The following is a 27,572-nucleotide window of genomic DNA, read 5'->3' on the forward strand; positions in this document are numbered from 1 at the left end:
CAGCTCTGGGCAAGCTACTAGGACCCACTATGGTGTGACTGAATGCTGCATGGCTGTCTCGTCCCTTGTGCGGCTTTGTCTGACGCTGAAAGAACAAGGACCATGACTGTGTCCCTGGCACTAGCTATCCATGCATCATGCCATTCCCAGGAAGGGAACTTTATACTTTTAAAAGCGGTGACAATGAGGACAAATCAGTTTCTGAAATCATAAGAGATGCCAGCAATTAGAATTAGAAGTGAGCTTAAAGGGCTCTTATAGGTGTAGCTCCATTGAGTTTTTAAACTATGAAGAGGTCTGGTAGGAACTGAGGTCAATAAGGACACCCTAAGGGGGAAGAGATGGAACTGGGAATACCTACTGCTGACAAAAAATGGACAAGATGACTATATGGTTGTGCCTTATAAGCCTTCCTGAACACACACAGTAGACAGCCAGGTGTCCTGTTCTGTAGCCAATCAACCATGTGCCAGGCACTGTACTGGGTGTTGGGAATACAAACACAAAAATGAGGTAGTCACTGCCCTCAAGAAGCTTCCATTCCACTTGGAAGATATAGCATGTTCAGTGATAAAAAAAAATGTAGGGAATATGTATGTATGTATAGATGTGTATAGATATATGTGTGTATGTGTGTATGTATAAATATATACATACATACATATATATACATACATATATATATAAAATCCAATAGTGATGTTGGAGGGAGAATTCAATTTGGGGTGAGGGAGGGGGGACTAAAAAAGACTCACTAAAGTAAGTGACTCTGGAGCTGAGACTTGACGGGTTCCCAGTGCTTTTTAAGTTAAAGGTGAGTCCAGGGAGCTTTTGGGTGTAGGAAGCAATTTCTTCATGGCGTCTGAAGGTGGCATGTTACGTTCAGGAAATAGAGAGAATGTCAGATTGCTTGGAGCATGGGGTAGAACTCATTTGTAAGAAGCCTCGAAAGATAGGCTTTACTAACCTTTCAGGGAGTGTTGAATAAGGGGTTTAACATTAGAACTCTCTAAAGACTATAAATTGGAAAGCAGTTGCTGAAATACTTTAGTGAAGAAGACTCCCCATTGGGACTTTCCTATGATAATGAAACCATAGATCTGACCTAAAAGAAGTAAAGATCCCAGGTTTCTAGCACAAGGAAACCTTAGAATGTGTGTACTTCCATCCCCTTATTTTACAGATGAGGAAACTGAGGCTCAGAGAGGAAAGTGATTTATCCAAGGTCATCACTAATTTTAAATTGATTACTTTATGCTATTTTATTATACTGGCTCAGGACAATGTTACCTCACTTTTTTTTTTTGTCCCAAACTATAACTACTCAGTTTGTCATCTGCCTTCTTAATGAGCCTGGACTCCAGATAACTTTGGTCAGTTTCCAAAACTCATATCTGCCTTCCAAGGATAAAGATTTGCTACCAATGATGATGAAGGAGATGAGACATGGGATCTACAAGCTATTCCTTTTTTTTTTAACTAGGCAGTGAGGGTTAAGTGACTTTCCCAGGGTCACACAGCTAGTTAAGTGTCAAGTGTCTGAGGTCAGATTTGAACTCAGGTCCTCCTGACTCCAGGACCGGTGCTCTATCCACTGCACCACCTAACTGCCCCTATAAGCAACTCTGAAAGATGATTTCTCAAAATGCTTTAAGCAAAGCCAATATGGAAATAAAAGTGACTCCTTAGAAGGGGATGCCACTTTTCTGAACGGAATTAAATTCTGTTTGCTTCTAAAAATAAATAAATAAAAACAAAACAAACAAGCAAGCAAACAAACAAAGAAAAATGAAACTAAGTCACCTTACTGGATAATTACACCCTGCAATGAATTTTACATCCACTGAGCTTGGAGCAAGGTGGAGAGGTGCAAGGGAAATGAATACAGTATCACAGTATTACACTTCTTCCTGTACAAAGGACCCGAGGTGAAGGGAAGAATTCAAGACAAACATGAATCTTTTTCTCTGCCTTTGACCTCCTTCCCCTTGTAATCCACTAGCCCTCAATGAAATGTTGAGTGTATCCTTGATGCAGACCAATCACTTCACCTTGAATGTTTCCCTTCCCTTCCCTTTCTCTTCTTCTATGTTTTCAGGGAATGTTGAAGAAAAGGATGGAGAAGGGAACACAATTAATGAATAGAAAGTTGAAATACTGAAAGATTGGCACATTTTAGTATCTTCTTAATTTTTCCACTTCTAACATTATGGGGACCCTTTGACATGTCTTCTAATTGTCCAAACTCCACCTTGGATTTATTTGTATCAATGATAAAAATGCTCAATTGTAATGGAAATGAGAAATCTCCAACAGTTTCTCAATGATTTGGTCCCTTTTCCTCAACTGTAGTTTATACTCATAAAAAAAATTTACATATATGTAGTAAGGTAGGTGGCACTTTGGAGGAAGCCTCATGTCTAACTTGTTCAAAAAGATATGGTCAGGATGCATGGGCCATCATGGAAGGGTTGCCAGGATGGGCAGTCATGGATGGCTTGCAAGCTGCTTCATTGAAGAGAATACTTACGTTAATGAGACCACATATCCACTGGAGTATTGAGATATGATCACATGGTGGGGAGAATGTGGCGTGGTGCTATTAAGGCTGTGTTCATCAATCCCAGACACTAAACCCAAAGCTGAGGCAAGCAGGGAATGTTGTGACATGTGACTTTTTATCTCTCTCTGTTCACATGGAACTTGCCCCGTGAGAAGGTAGTCCGTCATAGTAGAAAGAGCCCTACGTTGGAACCAGAGCACTTGGGTTCAAATCCTGTCTCTCAGGCTATCTGTGTGACCTTGACAGAAATTACTTTTCCTCTTTAGACCTCATTTCTCCCCCAGGGTTAGATTGGTGACTTCTACGTTCCCTCCAATTTTAAATCCTATGACACTAGTCAGTGAGGGTCAGAGTCAGAGTAGGAGTTGGAGACACATAGTATGTTTGTGGGGTATATAGATTTTGATGTCCATTTATGTGGAATATTGAGGTGTAGGGGGAGGAAAGAAGACCGATTCATCTCTTTGCTTGAGCATCAGTGAAGGAGAGAAGCTAAAATGGAGGAGGGAAGAATTTGCTCCTGGCCCAACTACTTGCCACATGGATTTTTGCCTGGAGGGGATAAAGGAAGGGCTGAAACTTTTTTCTTATTTCCTTCATTGCTGCATCCACCCAAGGCTCTTTGTTAGCAGGCAACAGACAGAATATCTTTAAATAAACACAGAGCAAAAGCCTAGCACTGAAGAGAGATGCTGAGTGTCTCCAGGGTCAGTATGATTTAATATCCAAAATCTTAAAGGAGCATGGCAGCTGGATGACAATAGTAAGACATGTACACAAGTTGCCCTTTAGGAATTGGGTTCAGATTCCCAAGAGCTCACTAGTGGAAGTGATTTTCACCATGCCATCAGCATTCCACTCGGGCATTTCTTCCCCACTGCCTGCCTCTAGCCGTCAGTCAGCCTTGAACACTGATGATAATGGCCTGGTGCTGGTGGATTTGTGTTTCAGGCAAATCAGCACTCATCCAGGCTTCTGGAGCACAGCAGTTTAAAGCGTGGCAGAAAGCAGATAAAGTAGGGACAGAGTACTTGGCGTCACAGGCAACAGTACCCTAGCCTGAAAGAAGGAAAGTGTGTCTTAATCATCCATTATACCCAGTTCTGTGGTCTTCCTCCTCCTCCTTCAAATCCCCTGCAACAAAGCCTTCTAACTTCTACCAGCATCCAGCTCTCATGGACATCCAATGCCCTTAAGCTGCTCTGGATCTATTTCTGTAAGAGCCAAGAATTTTATTCTCCCTTTAAAGCTTCATATCCCTTAAACTAAATTTACTTAGGGGGCTTATAAAATTAAACTGAATTTAATTAGAAGGAAGAGATCCAATAAATTCCTTCACACTGGAATTCAGGTACAAGTCTGAGGACAATGTTCCATTGCTCAGAAACCTTCATTGGCTCCCTATTACCTATAAGAAAAAATGAAAACTCCTTAAACTGGCACTTAGTGTCTTCCACAATCTGTTTGCAACCTATATTTCCAGCTACGTTTCATAGGCACTCCCCTTCCAACACTGTATATTTCATAGTCACTAAATTGGAAGTTTCATGGTTTCTGCCTTACCTTCTTCCTTCATGTATTCCTGTGGCTTTGTCTCACCTAAAGAGCACAGTTCCTCTTCTAATCTCCAGTTACTGAATTTCTTTCTTCTTTAAGGTCAAAGAGGTGTCCCCTTCCTTCATTAAGACTTCTCTCTTTCTTACTGACCCCCAAAATTTTCTCATAGCTCTTTTCTACCCCTTCTTCCCTGATTTTACAGCAGTCTACCTAGTATCTTGTTTATTTATGTATGTATCTTAGCTCCTCCAACCCACCCCACACACTTCCTATCGTAGACTATAAGTCATTTGAGGCATTTCTTTTCATTTTTGTATCTCCAGTAGCATGCACATGCTTAATATTTGCAGAATTTAGTTAAATTAAATGCAGCTTCACAGGACCATGGGTTCTAGCCGGAAGGAATCTTAAAGGTCTCACAATTAGATTGTACCCATAATCTCATACTATGTAAGTGGCTGCTTTACCCCTGCCCATGTCTACTACCAATCCTGATTCAATCTTGAATTAGCACAGGATTCAAGGAGTTAACTGGGATAATAGAAGAAGGTGGTAGGCACCTTGTTCTAGGGGACCGCAGCATCTCTCAATGAAGAGTCAAGCCCTTTTAGCTGAGCTGGTAATCCAAGGTGAAAGGGAGACCAGGTCACTAGTGAGACAATCACAGACAGGCAAGGTCGAGAAGAGGGTGTCTATGAATCAGGCTGTCCTTTTCTGAACTGTCCAGTCAGACCAGCATAAGGAAGGAGGATGAAGTCACCAAAGCTTAGAGACAAAATCCAAGGAACAAATCAGCACGTAAGAAACAAGCTCAGTACAAGTGAAAGGGAAACAAACAAACAAAAAATCTACTCAGCTAACACCTAAGAAGTGCCTACTATGTGCCAGGATATGACTATTTTCTACATGCTTTGTGCTAATGAAACCATCTCTGCCCTCAGGCTGCTTACATATATCTTGTGGATACTGACAAGGGAGACGTCTGGGATTAGCTGACACCAGCTTCTTAGCCCATTTTGAAGTCCTTGGACAGGTCTGATCCATTTCTGGTTTTTAAAAGGGTGATCCTTGGGGTTTAAAAGACCTAAAATAATATCTCATACAAATCATAGCTAAGTGAAAACCCCATCTATATCACACCTGACAAGTAGTCATCCCATCCTTCTTTTGAAGACCTCGACATCTAATTTCTGACTGGACATTGGCCATTTTGGTCAGAGGTATTCCAGGATAAATCTATTGCAATTACTTTTTGACATTTTTTTTCTTCTTCCTAAATTGTGACTATATGAAGTTAAAATCCATGGCATGGTTGTATGTTACCTTTAGCTGCATTTCAATTACAAGGGCTTCTCCACTTCTCCCCCTGGCATCTTTTATTTTTTCTTTACATGGTCCTTAAAATTGTGTATGAGGGAGAATCAATATCAGAGAATCTGAACCAGAATAATTGGTCTAAGCAGCAAAGAAAAGAAAGGAGTTAGTTTGATCCCCCCTCAAAAAAAAGGAGCATTATTTTAGGAAGCTAACAAAAATAGCTGATGTTTCAAGGAAGGCATAGATTTGGTCACAAAGACAATCTTGGTAAATCAGAGGGATGCAAGGAAGCTACTCTCTGTGTCAATATCCTGCAGTGGGTCTGTCGAGCTAATGGACAGTTGCCTGCTGCACTGATTCATTAGCAGCTTGTATCTTGGCTTTTCTAGTCCCACTCATAGACAGATTCTAATTCATTCCTTTCCTTCCCTTGTATTCTTGTGTTTAACTGATGCTGTCCACTGGGGAATTCATGGATGAGGCAGGATTGGTTGCGAGTGGCAAATCCTTTACCAAATCAGTATGCCAGAGATGGGTGTCAGGGGAGTTAGTTTAGAAATGCACATTAATTTCGGCACTCCTGGTGTCTGTGTCAGCTTAAAGAATCAGTCTTCACCTTGGTTTTACCCTGAGCGCACTGACCTTTCAGAAGGGCTGGCCTTACAACATAGGTAAATTAGACTGTCTCCTACGTGATATGATTTGAGGGACCCATATAGTAAAAAATTCTTGGAACTGGCAGGAACTTAGAGACCATCTAGATCAATCTTCATTTTTATGAGTGAGGCAACAGCGGCCCAGGCAAAGGAAGTGACTTGACTCTTACCACACATGGAGTTTCCTAGCAGAAGTGAGTCTAGAACCCAGAAATTCTGCCCACGCATATCTTGATCACTTCCCCAGTGATGCATGGTGCAGTGCATAACATTTCAACAGAAAAGCATGAAAACTGAGGGACTGGCAGAGCCAAAAAGGCTTCACTGTTCCCACTCTTCAAGATTTCTCTACTCCTCTCTCTCTCTCTTTGCCTGCAGCCTATCACGATGAGTGATAAGCCTTATATCACCAATGGTCTGGATACCAACCCAGGATGTTATAGTGAGGGATTAAAGTCACACGTGAGTGGCTGGAAGCGATGAAGGCTTTAAGAGCTTGAGTTGGAGATAGCAGCTGGGTACCATTAGATTGGCAACTAGGTCATACAGAGGACAGAGTGGTGGATTGGAGTCAGGAAGACCTGACTGAAGTTCATACTCAGATAATCAGGTATGCGGTCCTGGGCAATTCACTTAGCCTCTCTAAGCATCAGTTTTTTCATCTGTAAAATGTGCATATTAATAATTGGTAACTACTTCTCAGAGTTCTTGAGAAGATAAAATTAGATAAGATTTGTAAAGTGCTCTACAAAACTTAAAGTGCTATATAAATGTTGGCTGGTAGTGGTAGGAGCAGGAGCAGCAGTTGCTGAATTGGACAATGTGCTGGGTGTATCCACTGAAGATGAGATGGAGATAACCTCTGGGTACATACATACATATACATATATATATATACACACACACATACACACACACACACATATATACATGTATAGGTATATACATATATACATACATATATACATATATATACATATATATGTATATATATATGTATGTATATATATGTATATATATATGTAAGGTTGGTAGGTAGTAAGCATAGATCATACTGGATAGGGAACTCCCAGAGTTGATCATTTGAGCCTGGTTCTTCAGGAGTTTGGGGTGACTGCAGATGAAGGTAGCTTGGGTGTCTGGCATTCCCTGTGTGTGTAGCTACACAGAGTTATAGTGAGATGAGAGGCCTAAGACAAGTCCCATGAGGCCATTTTATTTTTAAAGGGCTGTGATCATTAGCCTGTTATTGTTCAAATGTTTCAATCATGTCCTACTCTTTGTGACCCAATTTGGGAATTTTCTTGGGAAAGATACTACAGTAGTTTTCTGTTTCCTTCTCGAGTTCATTTTACAAATGAAGAAACTGAGTTAAACAGTGAAGTGACTTGCCCAAGGTCATACAGCTAGTAAGTATCTGGAGCCAGATTTGAATTCAAGTACTCCTTACTCTAGGGCCAAGAGTGTGCCATCTAGCAGACTGATTAAGAGCCTAGACAGATGCAAATACCTGATGGGAATGGTTCTGAGTTACCAGTGCTCAGACTTAGAAGGTGGTAATCATGGGAGAAGTAGAAAGGCAACTGGTTTTGGAGACAGAAGATCTGAGTTCAAATCCTCACTCTCATATTTTCTAGCTGTGTGACCTTGAGCAAGTTACTTCATTTTCCCTAGCTTCATCTATAAAATGAAGAAGCTGAACTAAATAACCTCAGCATCCCTTGCAGCTCTTGAGCCTATGGTCCTGTATCTGAATGGCAAGTGCAAAGGGATGTGAAGTGAGAGGAAGTGGGATCTATGACTGGCAGACTGGACACAGGTTGGGCTGTATCACCTACACCCTTTAATATTCACTGAAAATCCCAGTGTTGAAGGGTACAACCCAAGGAACAATGAGACAGTGAATGAGGAGCTGGCTTCAGAGTCAGGAGGACCTAGGTTCACATCACAGCACTGATATGTATGGGCTGTCTAACCCTAGGCATGTGAATTAATCTTTCAGTGATTTATGCAACTTTGTAACATTATAAATTGCAGACAGTAAAGTAGGGAGAAGTATCAAGAGGGGGAGCTTTCTCACCAAGAATTCCTTAAACCAAGGAAACTGTGGCTCTTGTCCAAAACCAAAGAATGCAATATAAACTCATACACAATACCCTACCATGGCCAGTCTTAACAGGGTTTTCATGCAAATGAACATGCGTTGGATTTCGTAGAGGGGGTTATTATTCAGGAATGGGGTCAGACGTGATGACCTATGAAGTCCCTTCCTACTCTGAGACTCTGTGATTGAGTGTCTATGTGCATAGTAGGGGGAGATGCTGATTTCAGACAGGACACACTTTTTGCTTCCATGAGCATCCATCATTCATATTATATTCTTATGTGCTAGCATAACAGAGTCTTTCCTTTGTCACAGGTGATCAAGGCCCTCAAAGAAAATGACAGTAGGGGAAAAAAAATAAAAGATCATTTTCAGCTTGGAATTCCTTTGAGGAAGGTCATGGTTGGCTATGGTGACCCTTGGCAGACAGGAAGTGAAAACATAGTAGCATATAGCAAAGGGAGAATTCAATCTTTTGTCCCAAGGAAGGTCTGTAAATTAGTGGATGGACAAGGGGAAGAAGGTGAAGGACCTGTTCATGTCCCACACCTCTGCACCACTTTGCTAACATTCCAGGGCAATCAGGCTGTGACCTCCTCATTTAACACTGACCTTCCAGTCCCCCTCATTGGGATCCACTGGACAATTTGAAAGACTCACAGTCTTACTTGTGCATTGAATGAATTTTCTAAGCCAAACTTGCTATGCTACAATCCTTAAGACCTCAAAACTGACCAGAAGAGAGCAAGGGGATGCTGTAAGAAAATGGATCCCTTGGCTCTCAAGGAAAATGGTACAATGATTTTCTTTGACTATATATTAAAGAATGAGAATCTCATCTAATTATGTCAGACACAAGAAACAGGTGATCAGGGGGAAAAAGTACTGAAAGAAATTGTATTGCTCCATCTTTCACAGTTCTATGAGAGAAATACACATAATGGGTACTTAAGGGTCTGGAGCACCAGGAAAAGTCAAAGATATTTAAAGGGAAGGGGGAAGAGACACAATTAATTGATATTCTAGGTATTCCTTTCCTTGCAGTGTTGGGCTGTAGGGGTGGGGGCTCAAAACTTTTAATATCCTTGAGGAGTTACCCACAATGCAGCACTTTTCTTCTAGTTCTGAGATTTTCCTCCCTTTATTCTTTCATTTCTGTATCTCCTGACAGAGAAATCTTCACATCTCTAGTGCGAATATATCGGCAGCCTCTCAGAGAACCTTATGTTCCTTCCATGTCCTCTGGCACATTTTTAGAGGCCAGTCTTCCGTATCCTCACAAGCCTGAGATTACATGTGTCCCTGGCTCTTCTAATTGATTCAGTTTTCATTTGGGTCCTCCTCATTCCTCTTTGCATCCCTCTGGAATTTCATACACTTTCCCCCTCATTCATTTTTTTTTTTTGCCAAAACCAGGTTAATCAGAATGTTTATGGTGGCATGGCAGGGTTAGAGGAAAAGGTTCTAGTGAATTTAATTTTTAGATTCATTGAAAGCTTAAATGCCCATGTGAAAAAAAATATTAAAAAAAATAGAATCACAAAGCATGAAAGGACATCAGGGATAGATCACCTAGTTCAACATTCCCTTCTCCATTTTACAGATGAGGCAAAAGAGGTCAAATGCAATGAATCATATGATGAGTTATCAAAAGAGTCATCAGGAAAAACCAGGCCTTCTGATTCCCAAAACAGTCCTCTACCACCACTACTCTGCTACACTAATTCCCAAGGCCACTCTTTCTGCAGTAATAAGTTCATACTAACAAACACAGCTGTATTGGATGAGGGGGCCAGAGGTCATTGAAGATCTTGCTGGACCTGGGATCATCATTCTGAATGTCATTTCTCCTGGTCCAAGACTGGACATAGACATAGAGAAGGTGATTGGCTGAAGGCTTTACAAGCTCCAGGAAGTCTCTTGGCAAACTTTTTATTAAAGTTGTCATTTGAGAAGAGGAGAAATGTGACATGCTGAACTCAGTGAATTGTACTTCTTTCCTTCTAAGGAATGCAATGGGCAAGTTTGGCTTTTCCGTGGAGTTATTTTCTTATTCTTTTCCACTTTCTCCTAACAGCAGAATGGCTGAAGAGGGAAAAAAAAATGACATGGAATCAGTTAACTGCTCTTGCTACTTGGCTTCCAGTTCATTGAGGTTTTGCCATATGTTTCTGAGAACCTTTTGCTGCTTTTATGCTGCATTTCCCAACTAGAGAACTTTCACATCGGAGTCCCCCATTCCTAGTGATAGGGAGGTAGATGGATACAATCATAGTTCTTATAGCTCAAGTGGAAAGTAAGAGACCATCCAGTCCAGCCCCTTGACCTTAGATGGTTTTATCAGGTTTTATACCCATTTTATCAAGTATCTTGAGGATGGGGATTGTTACACTTTTTCTTTATATACCCAGTGCCTGGTACATTCCAGGCACTTAATGTGTGTTTGTTGATTAATTGTTTCATTGTTGACTAAGAGCGCAACTGATCTTCACAATTATTAAGCATAAAGTCATACACTTAGTTGATGGTAGATGGGATGGAGACATACATAGTGCATATACTTCCTGTCTTGTACTACCCTTCTCTTTTTAATCTATATAAATATTTAGAAAACACCCATCAACAACATATTGTTTGCATTAATGACAAAGCTGGAGCATAACATGTTCAGTTGTGCAGTCCCCCCTTCTTTGCAAAATAGAAGAATCCAATCATTAATAACAAAAACAACACCAATAACATGGCATTGATGGACTCTTCTGGAAAGCAAAGACACAGAGATCCCAAACTTCATATTTCTGGACTGGCTGACCTTTAAAATGTTTAATTAATCTAAATTAACTCCACAGATGTTGCAAAACAGCTGATACTATTTTTCCCCTATCGGGGAAAGGATGAAAGTGAAAAATTATTTGTTAAGTACCTACTCCATGCCAAGCACTTTACAGATACTATCTCTTTTAATCCTTACAACAATCCTGGGAGGTAGATGTTGTTATTATCACCATTTTACTGTTGAAGAAATGGAGAGTGATAGAATTTTGTTGACTTGCCCAGGGTCACATAATAAGTATCTGAGGCTGACTTTGAACTCAGATATTCCTCACTGCAGGCCTGGTGTTCTATTCACTGCTCCACCTAATTGCCTCTAGAAAGAGAAGGAAAGGGGAGAGAAGGAGAGAATGAAGATTTGGAATTCCCTTAGTTTCATTAACTGTCTCCCTTGATTTACTCAGTGTGCCTAGTCCTATGCTAGTCTCCCTGGAAGTGTATGATGAAGAGCTTATTTGGGGAAACCCAACCCCAGAGAGGTTCTGTTGTTTCAGCCTAAAGGACTTTGGCAGATACATTAGTCAGCCCTTTCTTTTGGACTGACCATCAAAGGACCTCAGGAATACTGCCTGTCCAGAAGAAGCCTTCCGGAACTTGCTACCAAGTGAGTGGCCATTGCCATGAGTAAGGATGTTGATTTCTAGCTCTCTGGCAGAGATCCCTATAGATTACAGTCAAATATTCTCTGTGGAAAACTCATAGCTAGGTACGCTTTTTCCACGGCAGAAAAACATTCCTAGCACAGAACTCGTTGGCTCATTAGACTTCAAGAGTAGACACCCTTGCCTGTGTGACATGATTTCAGGAATGCTATGAAAGTATACACTGGTCCATACAACCCTTCTTCCTTTCGGCTCACTGTTGCTGGAAATTCCAACATTATTGAAGCATACTATTGTCTTAGGGAAGCTAATGTCCCCTTATGCCTTTCCCAAGGATACTTGTAATATAGGGGCTTACTAAGACGGTCTTATGAACACATTAAACATAATCAGTCACTTGGTCAGTTGCCTGAATATAAATGATTTTCTCAGAGTCTTTACCGTAGAATCAGGTTTTAATAGAGGGGAAATAAAAATGGGGGAGAGAGATGGATCAGAAGCTCTTTGAGAGTAGGGACTGTGTTGTATTTTGCATTTATAACCCCATATGCTCCAGCACTATACCTGGTGCATAGTAGGTATTTAATAGATTATTGCTGACTGATTGAAAATACTGGTTTCCTAAGTGGTGAGAGACTAAAGGACACTGAGAGCAGAAAAGTATGATTAAAGGATAATTCTAGCTGAAGGTAAACCTGTGACCTTCAGAGCCTTCAGGCCAGTCCTACTCATCTTTAGAAAGAATGAAGTCAAATCCACAAGCAGATATCATACAACCATACATTTAGATTGGAAGGGACCTTGGGATCATCTGATCATCCAGACAAACCCTCATAAGAAAACTTGGCCTTTAGAAATTAAATGATTTGCCCAAGGTCACCAAACTGTTCCTTAGCTGACGTAGGATTTGAATCCCAAACCTAGACCTCTTTGCATTGTGCCACACTGACTCTCAAAAAAGAAATAAAGAAACAAAACCTTTAAAAAGTAATAAGTCTGTTCTACTCTGCTAGTTCCCTTGCTGTCACATCTTCCAAAGGTGTGTTTCCATCATTCTAGAGCCATCCAGTATCTTTGAGTCCATCTAACCATCTAACCCCAGTCTTAGAGGTCACCAAACTCTACGTCACACAGGTTTGCTCTCCAGAAAAGGCCCAACAGTACTCACTTCAGCCCAGGCTACAGTGACTTCTATGTTAGCTGGAGTTTGTTCTATTATCCAGAATTCCAAAATGACCAGAACTTTCCCATATTTTTATAGAGATAAGTAATGTTTTTTAGCATAACTTGATGAACTCTGAGACCCTGAAGTTCATTCTGTGTCTTCAAAGAAGGGTAAAAAAAATCCATTACGCAAAATCTTGATGTTGCAGAATATTGCAGTGTGCAAATTTTTCAAGCAACTGTTGATATGGTGTAATATGCAGTAAAACTAGGTTTAATAGAAAATATGGTTGAACAGAATTGCCCCATTCCTTAAACAGGCCAGGGAACAGAGTCTACATCATATCCATTGCTGGGGAGGAGCCTGTGGCAGTCCCACGGACAGCCTTGTGAGGCTCCCAGCAAGTTATGAAACCTGGGAGGCATAACAAGCAACTTTTTTTGCTTCTAATTACTTACACATCTCCATGAATGTGTTGTTGATGTGAAGTCACACCACATGTCTTCCCGCCTGGGAATCAAGAGAAGACACTTTTCTCTCATCCTGGTGAGGGGCCCGGGAGAGAGGAAATGAAAACAAACTTGAACGAATCAATGATGGCCTTTTCCTGGAGTATTCCTTTCTCGTTCATGCATGATCACTTACGGCACAGCTTTGGAGTCCCTTCTAGTGCTTGTGGCCATTGGTGGAAAATTCCCAAAAGCCAGGATGTGACCAAGTCACCTTTGCTTCACATCGTGACCTCTTCATGAGTCACAATAGCTGGCAGAGTAGTAAGACTGGAATTTGTCATCAGAAAGGGTTTTCTCTGTAGATATTTGAAAAACATCACCACCACCTCTGGATATTATTAATCAATTGGGAAGCGGGCTGTGTGTTGGAGAGTTAATCCATCACACTACTTGATGTGCCATGGTCATAAGTCATCTTCAGGAAAGAACACAAGATAATGAGATTAACACCTTCTTTGGAGGGGAGAGAAGCACCCAATATGGAATGATATTGTGTCTTTAAAAATTCTCTGTGAACTGCTTAAGTCATTTGCTAGAAGAATCAAAACAAGTTCCATGAAGATATATTAATTTGAGGAAAAAAAACCCTTTTTTTTTCAAGCCTCCCTAGGTCCTGATTCAGACTGCCACCTCTCTCCTAGCTGGAAGCACCCACAGCATCCCCCCCCCCGACCTTCCCCACTAAAATAGCATAAATAATTATGAATTACATACAGTGTATGTGCTATATACTATATATGTATATATGTATATATGCATACAGTCATCACCTTCACACAGGGACACAGACATGCTAAGTACCACTAAAGCTTTATGTCAGTATCTCTTGTCTCTCAAGCCCCCAAAATTGACATCTCTCTGTATCATGTTCTTTCATCAGATTTTTCACATACTGAAACAACTTCTATGTATGTGATGCTATCTAAGAGAAGAAAAAAAACACCCTCTTTCCTCTCACAGCAACTATAAAAGTCTGAGACTTTGGGAGTGGAGGTAGTGGGAGATAAAGGTGTTTTTTTTTTCAGTCTCCCCATATTCCCAAAGGGTTGAAGGGCCTCTGATCTGGGGACAGTTTTTGCTTCTAAAAGCTTTGCCTCTAAGTCTACAGATGCAACCCACACAGACCTTACCTTAATACACCATGACATGAACCAGCAACTAAATCTGAACTCAGGTAGTGTTCATAGGTCAGGCTTATAGGTCAGGCATTAGAAGCACCCACCCTTAGTCATTCACTGGGAAACAGACTGTTTTCCAGTGGGTAGCATCCTAGCACTGCTCAATTACAGATGTAAGGCACAGAACAGAGAGCTTTACTCCCCCCTTTGAGCCATTTCACACACACATATACAACACACAAACACACACACACACACACACACACACACACACACACACACGAAGGGCTGTACTTGTTATAAAAGTCCCAGTCATTGCAAAAAGGAATGCAGGACAGCATAATTAGTGTAGAGCAGTTAATCCAAAACATAATGTCTGCAGTTAAAAGTGTTTTCCAAATCCTCCCCTTCCAAGCTCTCAAATCAGATCACTGTTCTTCCCAGACTACAAAATGTCTGAATGGGTTTCATTTGCATCCTGTATGTCATTATGTCACGTTTTAATTAAAATGAAGCAGGATGAACTTTCCCAAGTTAAGGAAGAGTGGACTTTTTTATGCATGCATGTATGCATATATCTGTGTGTGCATCCAAGCCAGCCTCCCTTGGTTTCACATTAGAAAAGAATGTTAGGTACTTCTCTTTAAAGGTTCTCTTCAGAAATGAGTTTAAAACATTAGCATATTCATTTATCCTTGAGGAAAGAGAGATGGGGTAGGGAACTCACACCCTTAGCTTCCACAAACCTCCTGGTGATGCCGCCCTACATCTGATAAAACTGATCCTGGCCTTTTACATCTGGTAACATTCCCCTTTTTCCCATCCTGCAATTTGAAATTCTCCCATAAAAGATGCATCCTCTGCACTGGTGAGCCTCTGGCTTTGAAAGAGAGGTCTGGACATGGATAATGGGAATCACGTTTGAAAATTTGCCACCAGGAAATTTTTATTCACACTATACTTTTGCTTAGCTATTCAAAGAGCCCCTTTCCACCCCCTGAAACTTCATACTCCAAACCCCACTCCACCCCCTTATACACAACACCCTTCATCTCTATAACCTGATGTTTTCCCCAACAAAACTTCCTAAGGTCTCAGTAGCAGAACTGAAGTGGTAGTGAAGGAAGCAATTGGCCAGTTTTACCACCAAGGACAAACATTCCAAAATACTTGGTGAAATCATAAGCTTCAAAAAAAGACGGCCAGGAAGGCAATAGGTCTTCTGTCTTGGATTAATAAACACCCGGGTTTCTGTCCATCATCCTCTCGGTCATGTCCAAACACAAGATGAAATGAAGATCTCCCTCACCCCCAGCTGATGGCTTTGGGGGTGTTGTCTAATCTCTTCTGCTAGACATTAATTTGCTGGAGGCATTCATCCTGAGGTAGGATTTGAGAGGAGTTCCCTATAGTAACTAGAAGTGCTGTACTCTCTGTCATCCCCTAAGCCTACTTGCAGCCTTAGCAGTTCACACAGAGCTTTTGCCACTGAAAATAAATTTGGATCTGGTCTTCCTCTCCTCAGCATCCCCCTGCTAGGGCAGAGAGAACTAGGAGGGTGCTCTCCCCCCCCCACACACACATCTCCCTCTCTCTACTCCTTGCCCTATCTCCGTCCTTTTCTCCCTCCTGAATCAGGGAGCAGAGTACTAGAAGCAAGTGGGGTGGGGTGGAGGTGAGAAGAAGATCCCCCTTCCCATGGATTAAAAATGTCAATGATATAGATTTCAAAAAAAAAAAAAGGTTACTTTCCATGACCCTTACAAGTGATTTATGTGGGTATATTGCTTTAAGATCCTTTAAAAAAAATTGCCAGGGACTTGTTCAGGACATTTATAAGAGTTTCCATTACCTTCTTTAAAGACATAGAGTTCATGGCATTTTCAGGGAATATATATATATATATATTTTTATATTTCAAGTTGCCTGCTTTTCTCTCTCCACTCCCTTCCTCCCTCCCCCAAGTAATGTGCTATCCATAGGCATCAATCATTACACTAGAATGCTACTCCCTCTCTTAATTTCTTTCAATTTGGTATGGCTTCTCTGCTGTTTGATTTCCACGTCAGCAGAATCCCAAGGAAGAAAAAGTGGTCTAGCTGTTGCATCTCTGACCGTGGGGAACAATGCATTTAGGGTACACCAGTCTGTGAAAACTGTAAATGCTATTTTATTTTAAACATTTTTAGTTTACAAAAAAAAAATCAATGATTGGTACCTTTTTTTTTTACACTCTCAGATTCCTGAATATTGACAAATCTTCAAAGAGAGGAGTTCTCATATGAAATTTAAGATAAACTGTCCTGAAGGTTGTGTGGTGTGTATGTATGTGAGTCTGAGTGTATGTGTATACGTGTGTGTGTGTTCGAGGCAGAGTATGTGGGTAGGTGAGTGTGAGGGGTGGGGGTTCTGGTTTCTGGTTTGTGTTCTTGTTTGTTTTTAAGACACGGATAAAGCTAAAATCTCAAGTCTGGAGACAAGAGTCTCTGACAAATTCAGTCCAGAACCGCATGAGAAAGCAGGGAACCGCCAACCCTCCCGTCTCCTCTCTCCCCATGGTTATTTGGTTGCTCACAGGTCTGAAAGCCCCTCGGCCCCCATCACACCTCACATTCCCTGGCTGGCTGCTGGTGACAGGAACAGGACCCGTACTCGTTAATGATCACCAGTGCGCCCTCAATGTGGTTGGGCTTGTAGTCCACGTAGTACTCCTGGGCTGACATGGCAGCCATCTGATGCATAGTCTGTTTCTGCTTCTGCTTTCTGCGCTGTGTCACAAAACACTGTCGCAGCTGCCTGAGGCTGGCTGGGAAACACTTCCAGGACACATACAAAACCAGCACCACGATGAGGAAGGAGAAGATGAGGGCCATGGTCCCCGTCACCACCTTGTGGATCTGCACGGCGTTCTCGGCATGCTCGACAGGGACTGTGACCCCCCCGACGGCGTCCGTCGTCCTGGCTCCCTCCATATCCTGCGCCCCGCCGCCCGAGACCGTGGTGGCAGGGCTGATGTCGGAGGCCCCGTCGCTGTGGTTGGTCACGGCCGAGAGCAGGTGGCCGCTGGTGGGGTCAGTGGCGTCCTCGCAGAGGTGAAAGGCGTACACCGCGTCCAGGACGTCCTCCCCCTGGGCGTACTCCGGGCTGGCGCACAGCAAGTTGCCGTCGTAGCGGCCCTTGAAGTTACTGAGCCACGAGGCCAGGGCGCACACGTTGCGACCGCAGTCCCACGCGTTCCCCGATAGCGTGATGCTGGACAGGGATTTCCAGGACTTGAGGATCCGCGGGTCTATGTAGGTGAGACGGTTGGAGTCGAGCTGCAGCGAGTCGAGGTGGGGCACGGCCTCGAAGGCGTGCGGCTCCATGTACTCGATCTCATTGCCCGACAGGTCCAGCTTCTCCAGCCTCCACACCCAGTCCAGGGAGTTGACGACGATGGCCACCTTGTTGCGGCGCAGGCACAGCGAGTGCAGGGAGACGAGGCGCGGGAAGTGCGCCAGGTTCACCTTCACCAGGTCGTTGTGCTCCAGGTGGAGCTCGGTGAGCTTGAAGAGGCCGGCGAAGGAGTTGCGCGCCAGGCTCTTGAGTTGGTTGTAGCCGATGTCGAGGAACTTGAGGCTGCGGCAGTCCTGGAAGATGCGCACGGGCACGAACTTGATGGCGTTGGCCCGCATGTGCAGCGTGGTGAGCTTCCGCAAGCCGTGGAAGAGGTCGGGAGCCAGCTCCTGCAGGTTGTTGTAGGACAGGTCCACGCTGCGCAGGTTGGGCATGGGCCGGAACGTGGTGTTGGCCAGCTGGCTGATCTGGTTGGAGCTCAGGGTGAGCTCCTTCACCCGTCGCAGCTTCTGAAAGGCGTCCCCCTCCACCGAGCAAATGTGATTGTGATCCAGATAGAGCCACGTGAGCTGCATTAACCCCGTGAACTGTCCATCACGCAGCTCCGAGAGGCTGTTGTACCGCAGAGACAAGCCCATCATGCCAGACAGGTTGTGAGGCGCCTCCGTGAGGTTCAGTGACTCACAGTACAACAGCCGCCCCTCGCACCGACACAGCTGCGGGCACCCGCTCTGCGCCGCCGGGAGCATCTGAAAGCCGACACCCAGCACACACACGATCCACCCCGGGGGTTTCCTCAGCAGCCAGTTTAGACAGAGCCCGAGAAGCAGGAAATCCATTAGCAAGAATCTTTACGGAGAGGTTCGACAATGTCCATTGAACCGCTGGGTCAGGAGTCTACATCATATTTTATTTCGGGGAGGGGGTGGGGTGGGGTGTCAAATAAATGAGAAGAGTATTAAAAAAAAAAGCCAGACCAAAAATAAATAAATAAAACCTCCAGGCACACGGTTCACCTTTAAACATGCAGAAAGCTGGGCGTCATTTAAAGTTCACGGAAACGCAACGGTAAAAAAGATCGTGATTTTGTCCATGTTAAAGACTGCAGCAAAGGAAAAAAAAAGGAGGAAAAAAAATCTTTCTTCCTGAAAGAATTTAATTAAAAAGTGTCTTACCCACCCTTTTCCAGAGAGTGACAACCTCCATTCAGATGCTTCCTTTGTGTTTGGGCTAATTATATGCAGGGCTAGAAAAGACCCCTCTGTGCTACAAATTCCGTCCCTTTCAATTCGGAGCAAAGCTGGCGGGCTCACAATGTCTCACTTTGCTTGGGCTCGGAGGGCTGGAAGGGATGGCCGGCTCTCTGGCTCGCTGACTTCTAGGACCTGCAAGTTTCCCGAACTACGTGCGAGAGCTTCGTCTCCCCCTCCTCCTCCTCCTCCTCCTGCTCCTCTTCTTCCTCCTCCTTCTCCTCCTCCTCCTCCTCCTCCTCCTCCTCCTCTTCTTCCTCCTCCTCCTCCTTCTTCTTCTCCTCCTCCTCCTCCTCCTCCTCCACCACCAGCACCACCACCACCACCACCACCTCCTCCTCCTCCTCCTCCACCACCACCACCACCTCCCCCGGCTCCTTTCTCTCTGCAGTTAATCCGGTGACGTGGTGGGGAAAAAAACTCCAAACTCTTTCCCAACGACTCCGCGGGAGCTGACAAGCCGGTTAATGTCCGTCATTGGAAATGAGCACTACCCGGCGGCGCCACCTTCTTCACTCCGCCGAGACAGTTGGCCATCCGTTCCCGGACGGGCTCCGGAGAGCTTGGCTGCCCATCCTTTGGGGCGCCCGCTCGGCTTAGGGGTGCTGGCGCTTGGCTGGCGCGGGTGGCAGAGGCGCGAGGAGGGAGAGACAGTGGAGGGGAGCCGAGAGAAGGAGGGCGGCGGGGGCAGGGGCAGGGGCGGCGGCGGTGGTGGCAAGAGGATGCTCCCCTTTGGCTGAGTAGTGCTGCCGCTGCTGCTGCTGCCTCCGATGCTGCTGCTGCTTCCGATGCTGCTGCTACCGAGGATGCCGCGGCTGCTGGGTCTTGCAGAGGCACCTTCTGCTCAGTGAGTGTCGTAAGCTGCTCACGATTGTACGTCTTGCCTGTGCACCTCAGACATGGGCAGATTGAAAAGGGGTGGGCATAAAACCAACACTGGAGTGAACCAGTAAAGTAATATATGTTCTTTGATGAAATGGAAAATACTTTAAGCCTCTTGGTCCATTTTTGAGAAAGAGAGAGAGAGAGAGAGGGAGAGAGAGAGAGAGAGAGAGAGAGAGAGAGAGAGAGAGAGAGAGAGAGAGAGAGAGAGAGAGAGAGAGAGAGGGAGAAATGGGGGTGGGTGGGTGGGCAGGGAAAGAATAATCAAGGGCAGAGTATTTTTAAGTGGGGAACTGCATTATTCATTCCCTCCCCTTGATTCCCCCACCTCCCCCACCCCTTTAAGCTTCCTAGATGGAGAAGACACTTATGAATCTCTGTGGAAAGAGACGTTGGGTCCCTCGCTTGGAAGAGCAACTTGAGAAAGTGAAGAAGAGATGGGAGAGAAGAAGGCTCCTGGGGTTTTGCTTCTTTCACACTCCCCCACCTCCCCTCCTCCCAGTCCTTCTAATGCAGACAGGAGTACTGCACCCAGCTAGTCCTCCTTGGTGGCTGGGTTTGCTTTATTTTACAATCCGGGCAGGTTTGGCAAAGCCATTCCTTGTCCTGCCAGAGAGAGAGAGAGAGAGAGAGAGAGAGAGAGAGAGAGAGACAGAGACAGAGACAGAGAGAGACAGAGACAGAGAGAGACAGAGACTCAGCCTTGCAGAGCTTGAATGTCTGTGGGCAAGGCACTATGATTAAATGCTGGGCTTGGCCAGCCTACACGCATACATGTAGGCGTCCGTGCTGGGGAGGACAAACACAGGGTGCATCCCTGCATTAGTGGCAGATCAGAATCTGCTGCATAGAATGGGAAAAGCTAGACCCCATGATCTGTGGGTTTGTAGAGGGCATTGCTCATGGTGAGTAGGAGGGACCTAGCAGAACCCATATGTGTGGGTAGGTACATGGGATGGCAGGGAAAGAGGAGGGTGAATTTGGCCACAGTTGATTTTTTTTTTTCAGTATTCTATGAATACAGAATTGTGTGTCTATCTGCTTTTTGGAAGCTTTCCCTGCTGGTCTCCAGTCATCACAACTGATGTGAGAGGGTCGTAACACTGGATTCCCTCCCTTCTCCACTGAGAATGGAAGGTATAGATGAATCTAGAAGGGGTTGTGTTTACTGTCTTTTGGGAATATCCTTCCTCAATGATGGCTCTGGGACACTACTGGAATCCCACCCCAAGGTTAGCATGGGCACCAGAAATTCCTGTCACAGAGAGAAGTCTAATGGAAGAATAAAAATCTTCAGAACAGACTGTGATAATTCCCCTCCTGCTGTCACCATGGAATTCTGTTTCAGGAAATAGCCCAGTATTGGATGTTTCTACTGCTCTGGGTGTGGAAGTGGGTGGGGCCCAGGAGAGTGCCAAACCAGACACCCCAAGATGAATTTTGATTTGGGAGCTGTGCCTGGTTAGGTCCTCAGAACTCTAGGGCCATATCTGAGTAAGGGAACCAAAGCCATCATTGAATGCCAGGACACTTCTGAGGAAACATCATGGGTCTGAAGGAGTGAATCATTTCAGAGCAGCAGCATTCAGTTAAGCTTCCATGACCATCCGGGGGAACACAGACAAATGTGAGAGAACTGCATGAAGAATGTATATGAGGAGCCATATCTATTTGGAGGGTGAATTTAGATCTGAAATGCCCATTGTTATCAGATACTGTTAGTTAATCAGTCAAGCATTTATAAAGCGCTTTGTGTTATCAGGTACTATGCTAGGTATAGGAATACCAAAACAAAAAGGAAAAAGGTCTGGACTTGAAGGAAGTGGCAGTCTTAGAAACATGGATTATCAGATTGAGAAGAAACCTTGGAGTTTATCCAGACCAGGGGGTCTTCACCTTTTTATTTTTTAATGTCATAAACCCACTTGACAGCCTAAGGACCCTTTCTCAGTTTTTGAATGCATAAAATCAAATGTGCAGAATTACAAAGGAAGCCAATTATATTGAAATGCAGTTATCAAATTCCTGAATCCCAGATTAAGAGCCCTTCTTCTAGACCAAAAGAGAAGGAAACAAGCCCAGAGAAGTAAAGAGAATTATCCCATAAAAAGTAAGCTACTGGAGGGTAGGGAAAGTTTTATTTTTGTCTTTGTATCTTCAGGACCTAGAACAGTGCCTGGCACACTGTAGGTACTTAATAAATCATTCTTCATTTATTGATTGCTCTGAATTGTACAGTTTTCATCATTTCACTCCACACTTTAAGCACTGACCAAAGCTCCCAACTGCCTACTCTCAAATTCTATAGCTCAGTGATGGCAAGGACCTTAGAGGTCATCCAGCCTAACCTTGTCAGTGTACATATGAAATAGAAGCCTAGAAAGATAGAAATAATTAGCTTAAAGTCACAGAGCTCATTAGTGGCAGAACTAGGACTGTAACTGAGTTCTATACGTAGCAAATCTGATGCTTGAGGAAAGCACCAGAAAATGTGCCCAGGGCAAGCAGCAGTAAAAGCATTCTTGCATCAACTTCTATTTTTTTTTTTTCTGAAAAATTCAGTTGGTGGAAGAAGACATTGGGAAAAGCCCAGAGTCTTCAAGTCTCTTCTCAGGCAAGAGGAGGCAAAAAGACATTGCTTGTGAGAGGAAGTCCAAGAGAGAGACCCTAAGATGCCGAAAGGCCATAGCTCTGGAGGCTACCGCTGAAAGAACAAGCAGAGTAGGACTGGGCTGGAGAGGAGATGATCACCTATGTTTTGGATCCTGGAGAAGGTGGGAGAATCAGACAGAAACATGCAATCTAGTTGCTTTCTATTTTAACTAATTATTATTGTTAAACAGTTGCCAAGTTTAGTTGTTTTGCCTTCTGAAAGAGTAGAAGTGCTGTTTTGCCCTCTAAATCTCAGCATTTCCACTCAATGTCCAAACTGCCTCGTGCCAGTGACATCTCCACTAGAATAAAACCCCAGCTGTTGCCCAGCCTAATGGACTAAATCATGCTGCTAAACCTGATGGATGGATGCTTCTCTGTTGCCCTTATCACTTTCAAGTGTTCTACTGGGTGGCTTGGACACAAACCAAACCAGACCATCCCTTGGGAATTTCATCATGTTGTCACTAAATTGAGGTTGGGTACTTAGCCAATAAAGTATCAGAGCCATGAGCATGGTTCCCCTTTTCCCAGACAAAGATCCCTGACTAAAAGTGGTCATGGTAGTGTGATGACTGATTGATCTATCTAATTTAAGTGTGTGTGGGTGTGGGTGTGGGTGTGTGTGGGTGTGGGTGTGTGAGTGTGTGTATGAAGATGGTAGGTACTAGGTCTAAGAGTAGACAGGCTGTCAGCAGGTAATGTTATAATGAGCAGCCCTCATGTTTCAGACTGTTTGGAAATGTGAGAGTGGCTGCTGCCAGATGGACAAGAAGAGGCCCTACTTTTGATCTCTCTTGATTTGTAGAGGGAGCCCAGGGAGGCAGCAAAGAATTGGTAGTGCCTTTTGCAGGAAGAGAATAGGAATAAATGAAATTCCACTGAATTTATATATAATTTATCTCATAAATAGCACCAAGATCTTTCAAGATGCTTCTAGGCTGCACTTAAAAAAAAAGAAAGGAATATAAATTTTAACATAAGCATATAATACTTCAGTCCTTCCCTGATGTCTTCCACTGGTCAGGGCACATCCCTCCACTTAAATTACTTTGCATTTACTTTTGACATTTTTTTTTCCCTTATGTGAGTATGTTTTGTCCTCCCTACTCTCACAGCAGAGTGTAAGTTCCTTGAGGTCAATTATCTTTCATTTTTGTCTTTATATCCTCAGAAATAATCCACAGCCTGATGAAGTCAGATGAAGAAAGTATTTAACCATATGCTATGGTTTGCCCAGGCTGGGGTTATAAAGAAGGCAAAAAAAAAAAAGTCCCTGCTCTCAAGTTCATAGTCGAATTGATGGGGTTGGGGGAACCAAATGCAAATGACCATGTATAAACAAGATACACAAAGGATAAATTGGATATAATCACCAAAGGAGAAGCACCAACATTAAGGGGAAACATCCCCCACACACTTTTTCTTGGAGAGGTGTTATTTTCTATAAGACTTGCAGGAAGCCAAGGAAACCAGAAGGTGGCAATGAGGAGAGAATTCTGGGCAAGTCAAAAGCCTGGAAAATCCATAGAGTTGGGAGATGGAGTGTCTTGTGGGAGGAACTAGGTACACCTGTAGGTGTGTTTAAAAAAAAATATATATATATATATATATACACACACACATATATATGTATATACATGTATATATGTATATATACACACACAAATATATATAAATATATGTATACATATACACACATATATACATATACACACATATACATACATACATATATATGTATGCATATATGTATACACACACACACACATTTGGCATAGGAGCGAGGAAACTGAACTTAAGGAAGAACTAGGCTTAAATCACACCTCAGACTTTTAATGTCTATATGAACCTGGGCAAGTCAAGTCCTCAGTTTGCTCATTTGTAAAAGGAGAGATTTGGACTCAATGACCCATAGAGGCCCTTCCACCTCTAATTCTATGATCTTCTCATTCTATGAATTGAATCATCATTCTGTAAATTACTTTATCTTGCCTGGGTATGTAAATCACTTCCCACCTCTAAGATGCTGAACTCTCCCATTTTCTAAGGTTTTAAAGCCCTTGGCAGAACTGTATACATTAGCAGATTGAAATGAGCTATATTGAAATTTAGCTATTCTAAGTAATCTAAGTCACAGAATCCCAATTTATATGTATTTAAAGCATACTGGCACTGATTAAATCAATGCAAATTAAGTTAAGTAAGAACAACACGAATCAAGTGTTTCAGCAAAGTTGAGCTGAGAAACAACAACTTTTGAGTCAGGGCGGCAGCAAGTTTATCCGGCTGTTTTTCACGCTGTTTTCATTTGGTGTTTCTCAACATCTAAGCTGTAAAGGAAGAATCTACCTAGCCTTCTCCCTCCAACTATATTTTCCCCCTTCCTGTCCTTTGGAAAATGGTTAATTTACTTTGAGGTTTTATGGGAAGTGCATACCCCCTTGAATATCACCTCTTTTTCTCTGCTTCCTAATATGATTGGTCAATGGATTTCTTCTCATTCGATGTTGGAAGATCCAACCCTCTTCAAATTATATTGTTGTCAATTACTGCACAATTCTTAAAGTTTATCAGAAAACATTAGAACATTCTTGCCCGGTAACATGCAAAACTGGATTTGTTTATTCCTAGTGTCTAGTTCAGTTCTTTGAAAAGAGCAGGGACATGATAATTTGTTGTCAAATAGAAAAAAAATAAAGAATATTTTAGGCACTTACTGTATGCCAAGCACTAGGGTTATGCTAAGCATTTGGGAAACCAAATCAAAAACCAAAGAGAGTTCTAATATTCTAATGAGGAAGATAGTGCCCAAAGGAGAGATACTTTGGATCAAAAAGTAACAGTGATGTTGAGTGAGTACATACAGAAAAATTCCATTGATGACAAGCGACAGATTTGATTTGATGATGGTATCTGGTTAATGAAGAGGAGTGAGAAAGAAAGTGAATGGTGATGAGAGAATAGTACATGAAGTGTATCCTGGGTCAGATCTAACAAGATGTCATCCAGAAAAGGAAGTCAATAATAAGAACAGCTGCTAGGGTGGAATGTAATTTAGACAGGGCAAAATCAATGGCCAACAAGGCCCAACCTGAAGCATCAAGCAGAGGAACAAACTTGAAACCAGGCTAACAGACTGGAAATTCATATCGCAGCATATGGAGAGAATCAGTTATAGAAATTAGCACTTGAGGCATGGAGCTGGGCAGGTGGGATCGATATGTCAAACCCAAAGCAGGCACATGGCAGGGAGATCACAACTGGGAAGCACACCCCAATTCAAGTTCCCGATTGACCTTTGCGGAAGAAGCAAAGACCCCATTAGAGGAAAATATCTCCTTTGCTTAGTGCCTGGGATAATCCTTTCATGACCAGCCTGCTTCTTTCTCTTGGTGATGGTAAAGTTGTACAGAGGGTCATGGTCCGAAGGACTAAAAGTAGATAGAGAGGAATATGTAGCTGATAAACCAACTCACTTAACCTCTTTATGCCTCAGTTTCCTTATCTTACTCTGTCTTGAGATGAGGGGGCTGGATTTGATGATACTGTCATCCAGTGGTCTCTTTCCCATCTTCTTTGAATCAGTAGCCATCTCCCAACCCTACCTCTCAGTCAGTGTCCTGTATAAACCAACAGCTGTCCAAAATAAAGCTTCTACTTACAAAGCATTGTGGAGTTTGACTTTCCATTAGTTGTCTTCGTCAGCATTCAAGGAACTTGTCCTGGGAGTGGGCGATTTTAATTTTCTTCTGTGGCTTAGACCAGTCTGGACCTTGATCTTTCGACTGTTGTCTTTAATTTTCAATAGCACTGAACCATGGCTTCTCTTTCAAAGGAAACATTGAGAGCAAGTAGAGGGTGGGGAGCCACAATTTCAGAAGCAGAAAATTAGATGTGTTATTTTGGTGAGTATGCACATCGTCAGTGCTGTTGGCATTTTGACAAAGCATCTCTAAGTGGCTCTCCTGGATCTGGGGGGAGGGAGGTGAAGGTAAGGTCCTCAGATGCTATAAATCCTTCTCCTAGGGGGCCTGTGAGCAAAGACAGCAGGGGAATTTGTTTTGTTCTCCCCTTTAAGTTTGGAGCTAAGTCAGGCTTTGTGCAGAACACTGCACAGTTTGCAGTGGGAAGCTACAAGAAAAAAAATATTAAATGATGCAGAGTTGGAACTAGGACAGGTGACTGGGACTTTGTCCCAGGTTGACAAATTTAGAGGATACTGGTGGCATGTGCAGTATTTCAGCAATGTAGAAACTATTGAGCTTAGCAAAAATAATTAGTTAAAATAGGAAGCTTCTAGAGCTCAGGATGGGGAGAGCTTCCCCTCCACCAGCCAATCTGGCAGCCTCCACAACAATTTTGTGATGGCATCCTAGAGTCTCTGTCTCCCCTGTACTATGGATCAGTGCTCTTCCCCCATCACAACTTGGGATCTGATTCATTCTTTATGCCCCAGATTCTGTTTGTTGAACTTAAATGATCATAGCAGCATAGATTCTGAGCTGGAGGGGACCTTAGGTAATGGAGTCCAATCCCCTCATTTAACAAATAGGTCGAATTTGGACTTAAGAGTTTATGTGACTTGCTCAGGGTCATAAGACTAGCAAGAACCAAAAGGGGGATTCAAGCCCAGATCTTCCTGACTCCAAGACCATGCCACACTACCTAACTTGCTCTGGGTGCAAAAATTCCTAGTTATGTCTCTAGAAGTGTCCTACCCCACCCAGCCTTGTCCTCAGAGGAACTCTACTCCAGGTCAGACTACAAAGTGTACATGAAAAAAATATGAAGAGAGCTTTTTAGTTTTGTTTCATATATGTGTATATAGATAGATAGAGATAGAGATAGAGATAGAGATAGAGATAGAGATAGAGATAGAGATAGAGATAGAGATAGAGATAGAGATAGAGATAGATATAGATATAGATACAGATAGATAGAGATAGAGATAGAGATAGAGATAGAGATAGAGATAGAGATAGAGATAGATATAGATATATTTTTGGGGGGTAAGCAATGGGTT

General features: G+C 43.1%; 2 protein-coding genes across 2 annotated transcripts in view; one reads left to right on the plus strand and one right to left on the minus strand.

Annotated features, from left to right (window-relative positions):
• LOC110218426 (catenin alpha-2) overlaps positions 1-27,572 on the plus strand; it is a 1,469,797-nt gene that overhangs the window by 968,868 nt on the left and 473,357 nt on the right.
• LRRTM1 (leucine rich repeat transmembrane neuronal 1) lies at positions 16,581-19,222 on the minus strand. Its single transcript, XM_021001144.2, has one exon. The coding sequence runs from the start codon at positions 18,599-18,601 to the stop codon at positions 17,027-17,029; it is 1,575 nt and encodes a 524-aa protein (XP_020856803.1). The 5' UTR covers positions 18,602-19,222; the 3' UTR covers positions 16,581-17,026.

Source organism: Phascolarctos cinereus, unplaced genomic scaffold, assembly GCF_003287225.1.
Source record: "Phascolarctos cinereus isolate Bilbo 61053 unplaced genomic scaffold, phaCin_HiC Scaffold_2;HRSCAF=192, whole genome shotgun sequence".
NCBI lineage: Eukaryota > Metazoa > Chordata > Mammalia > Diprotodontia > Phascolarctidae > Phascolarctos > Phascolarctos cinereus.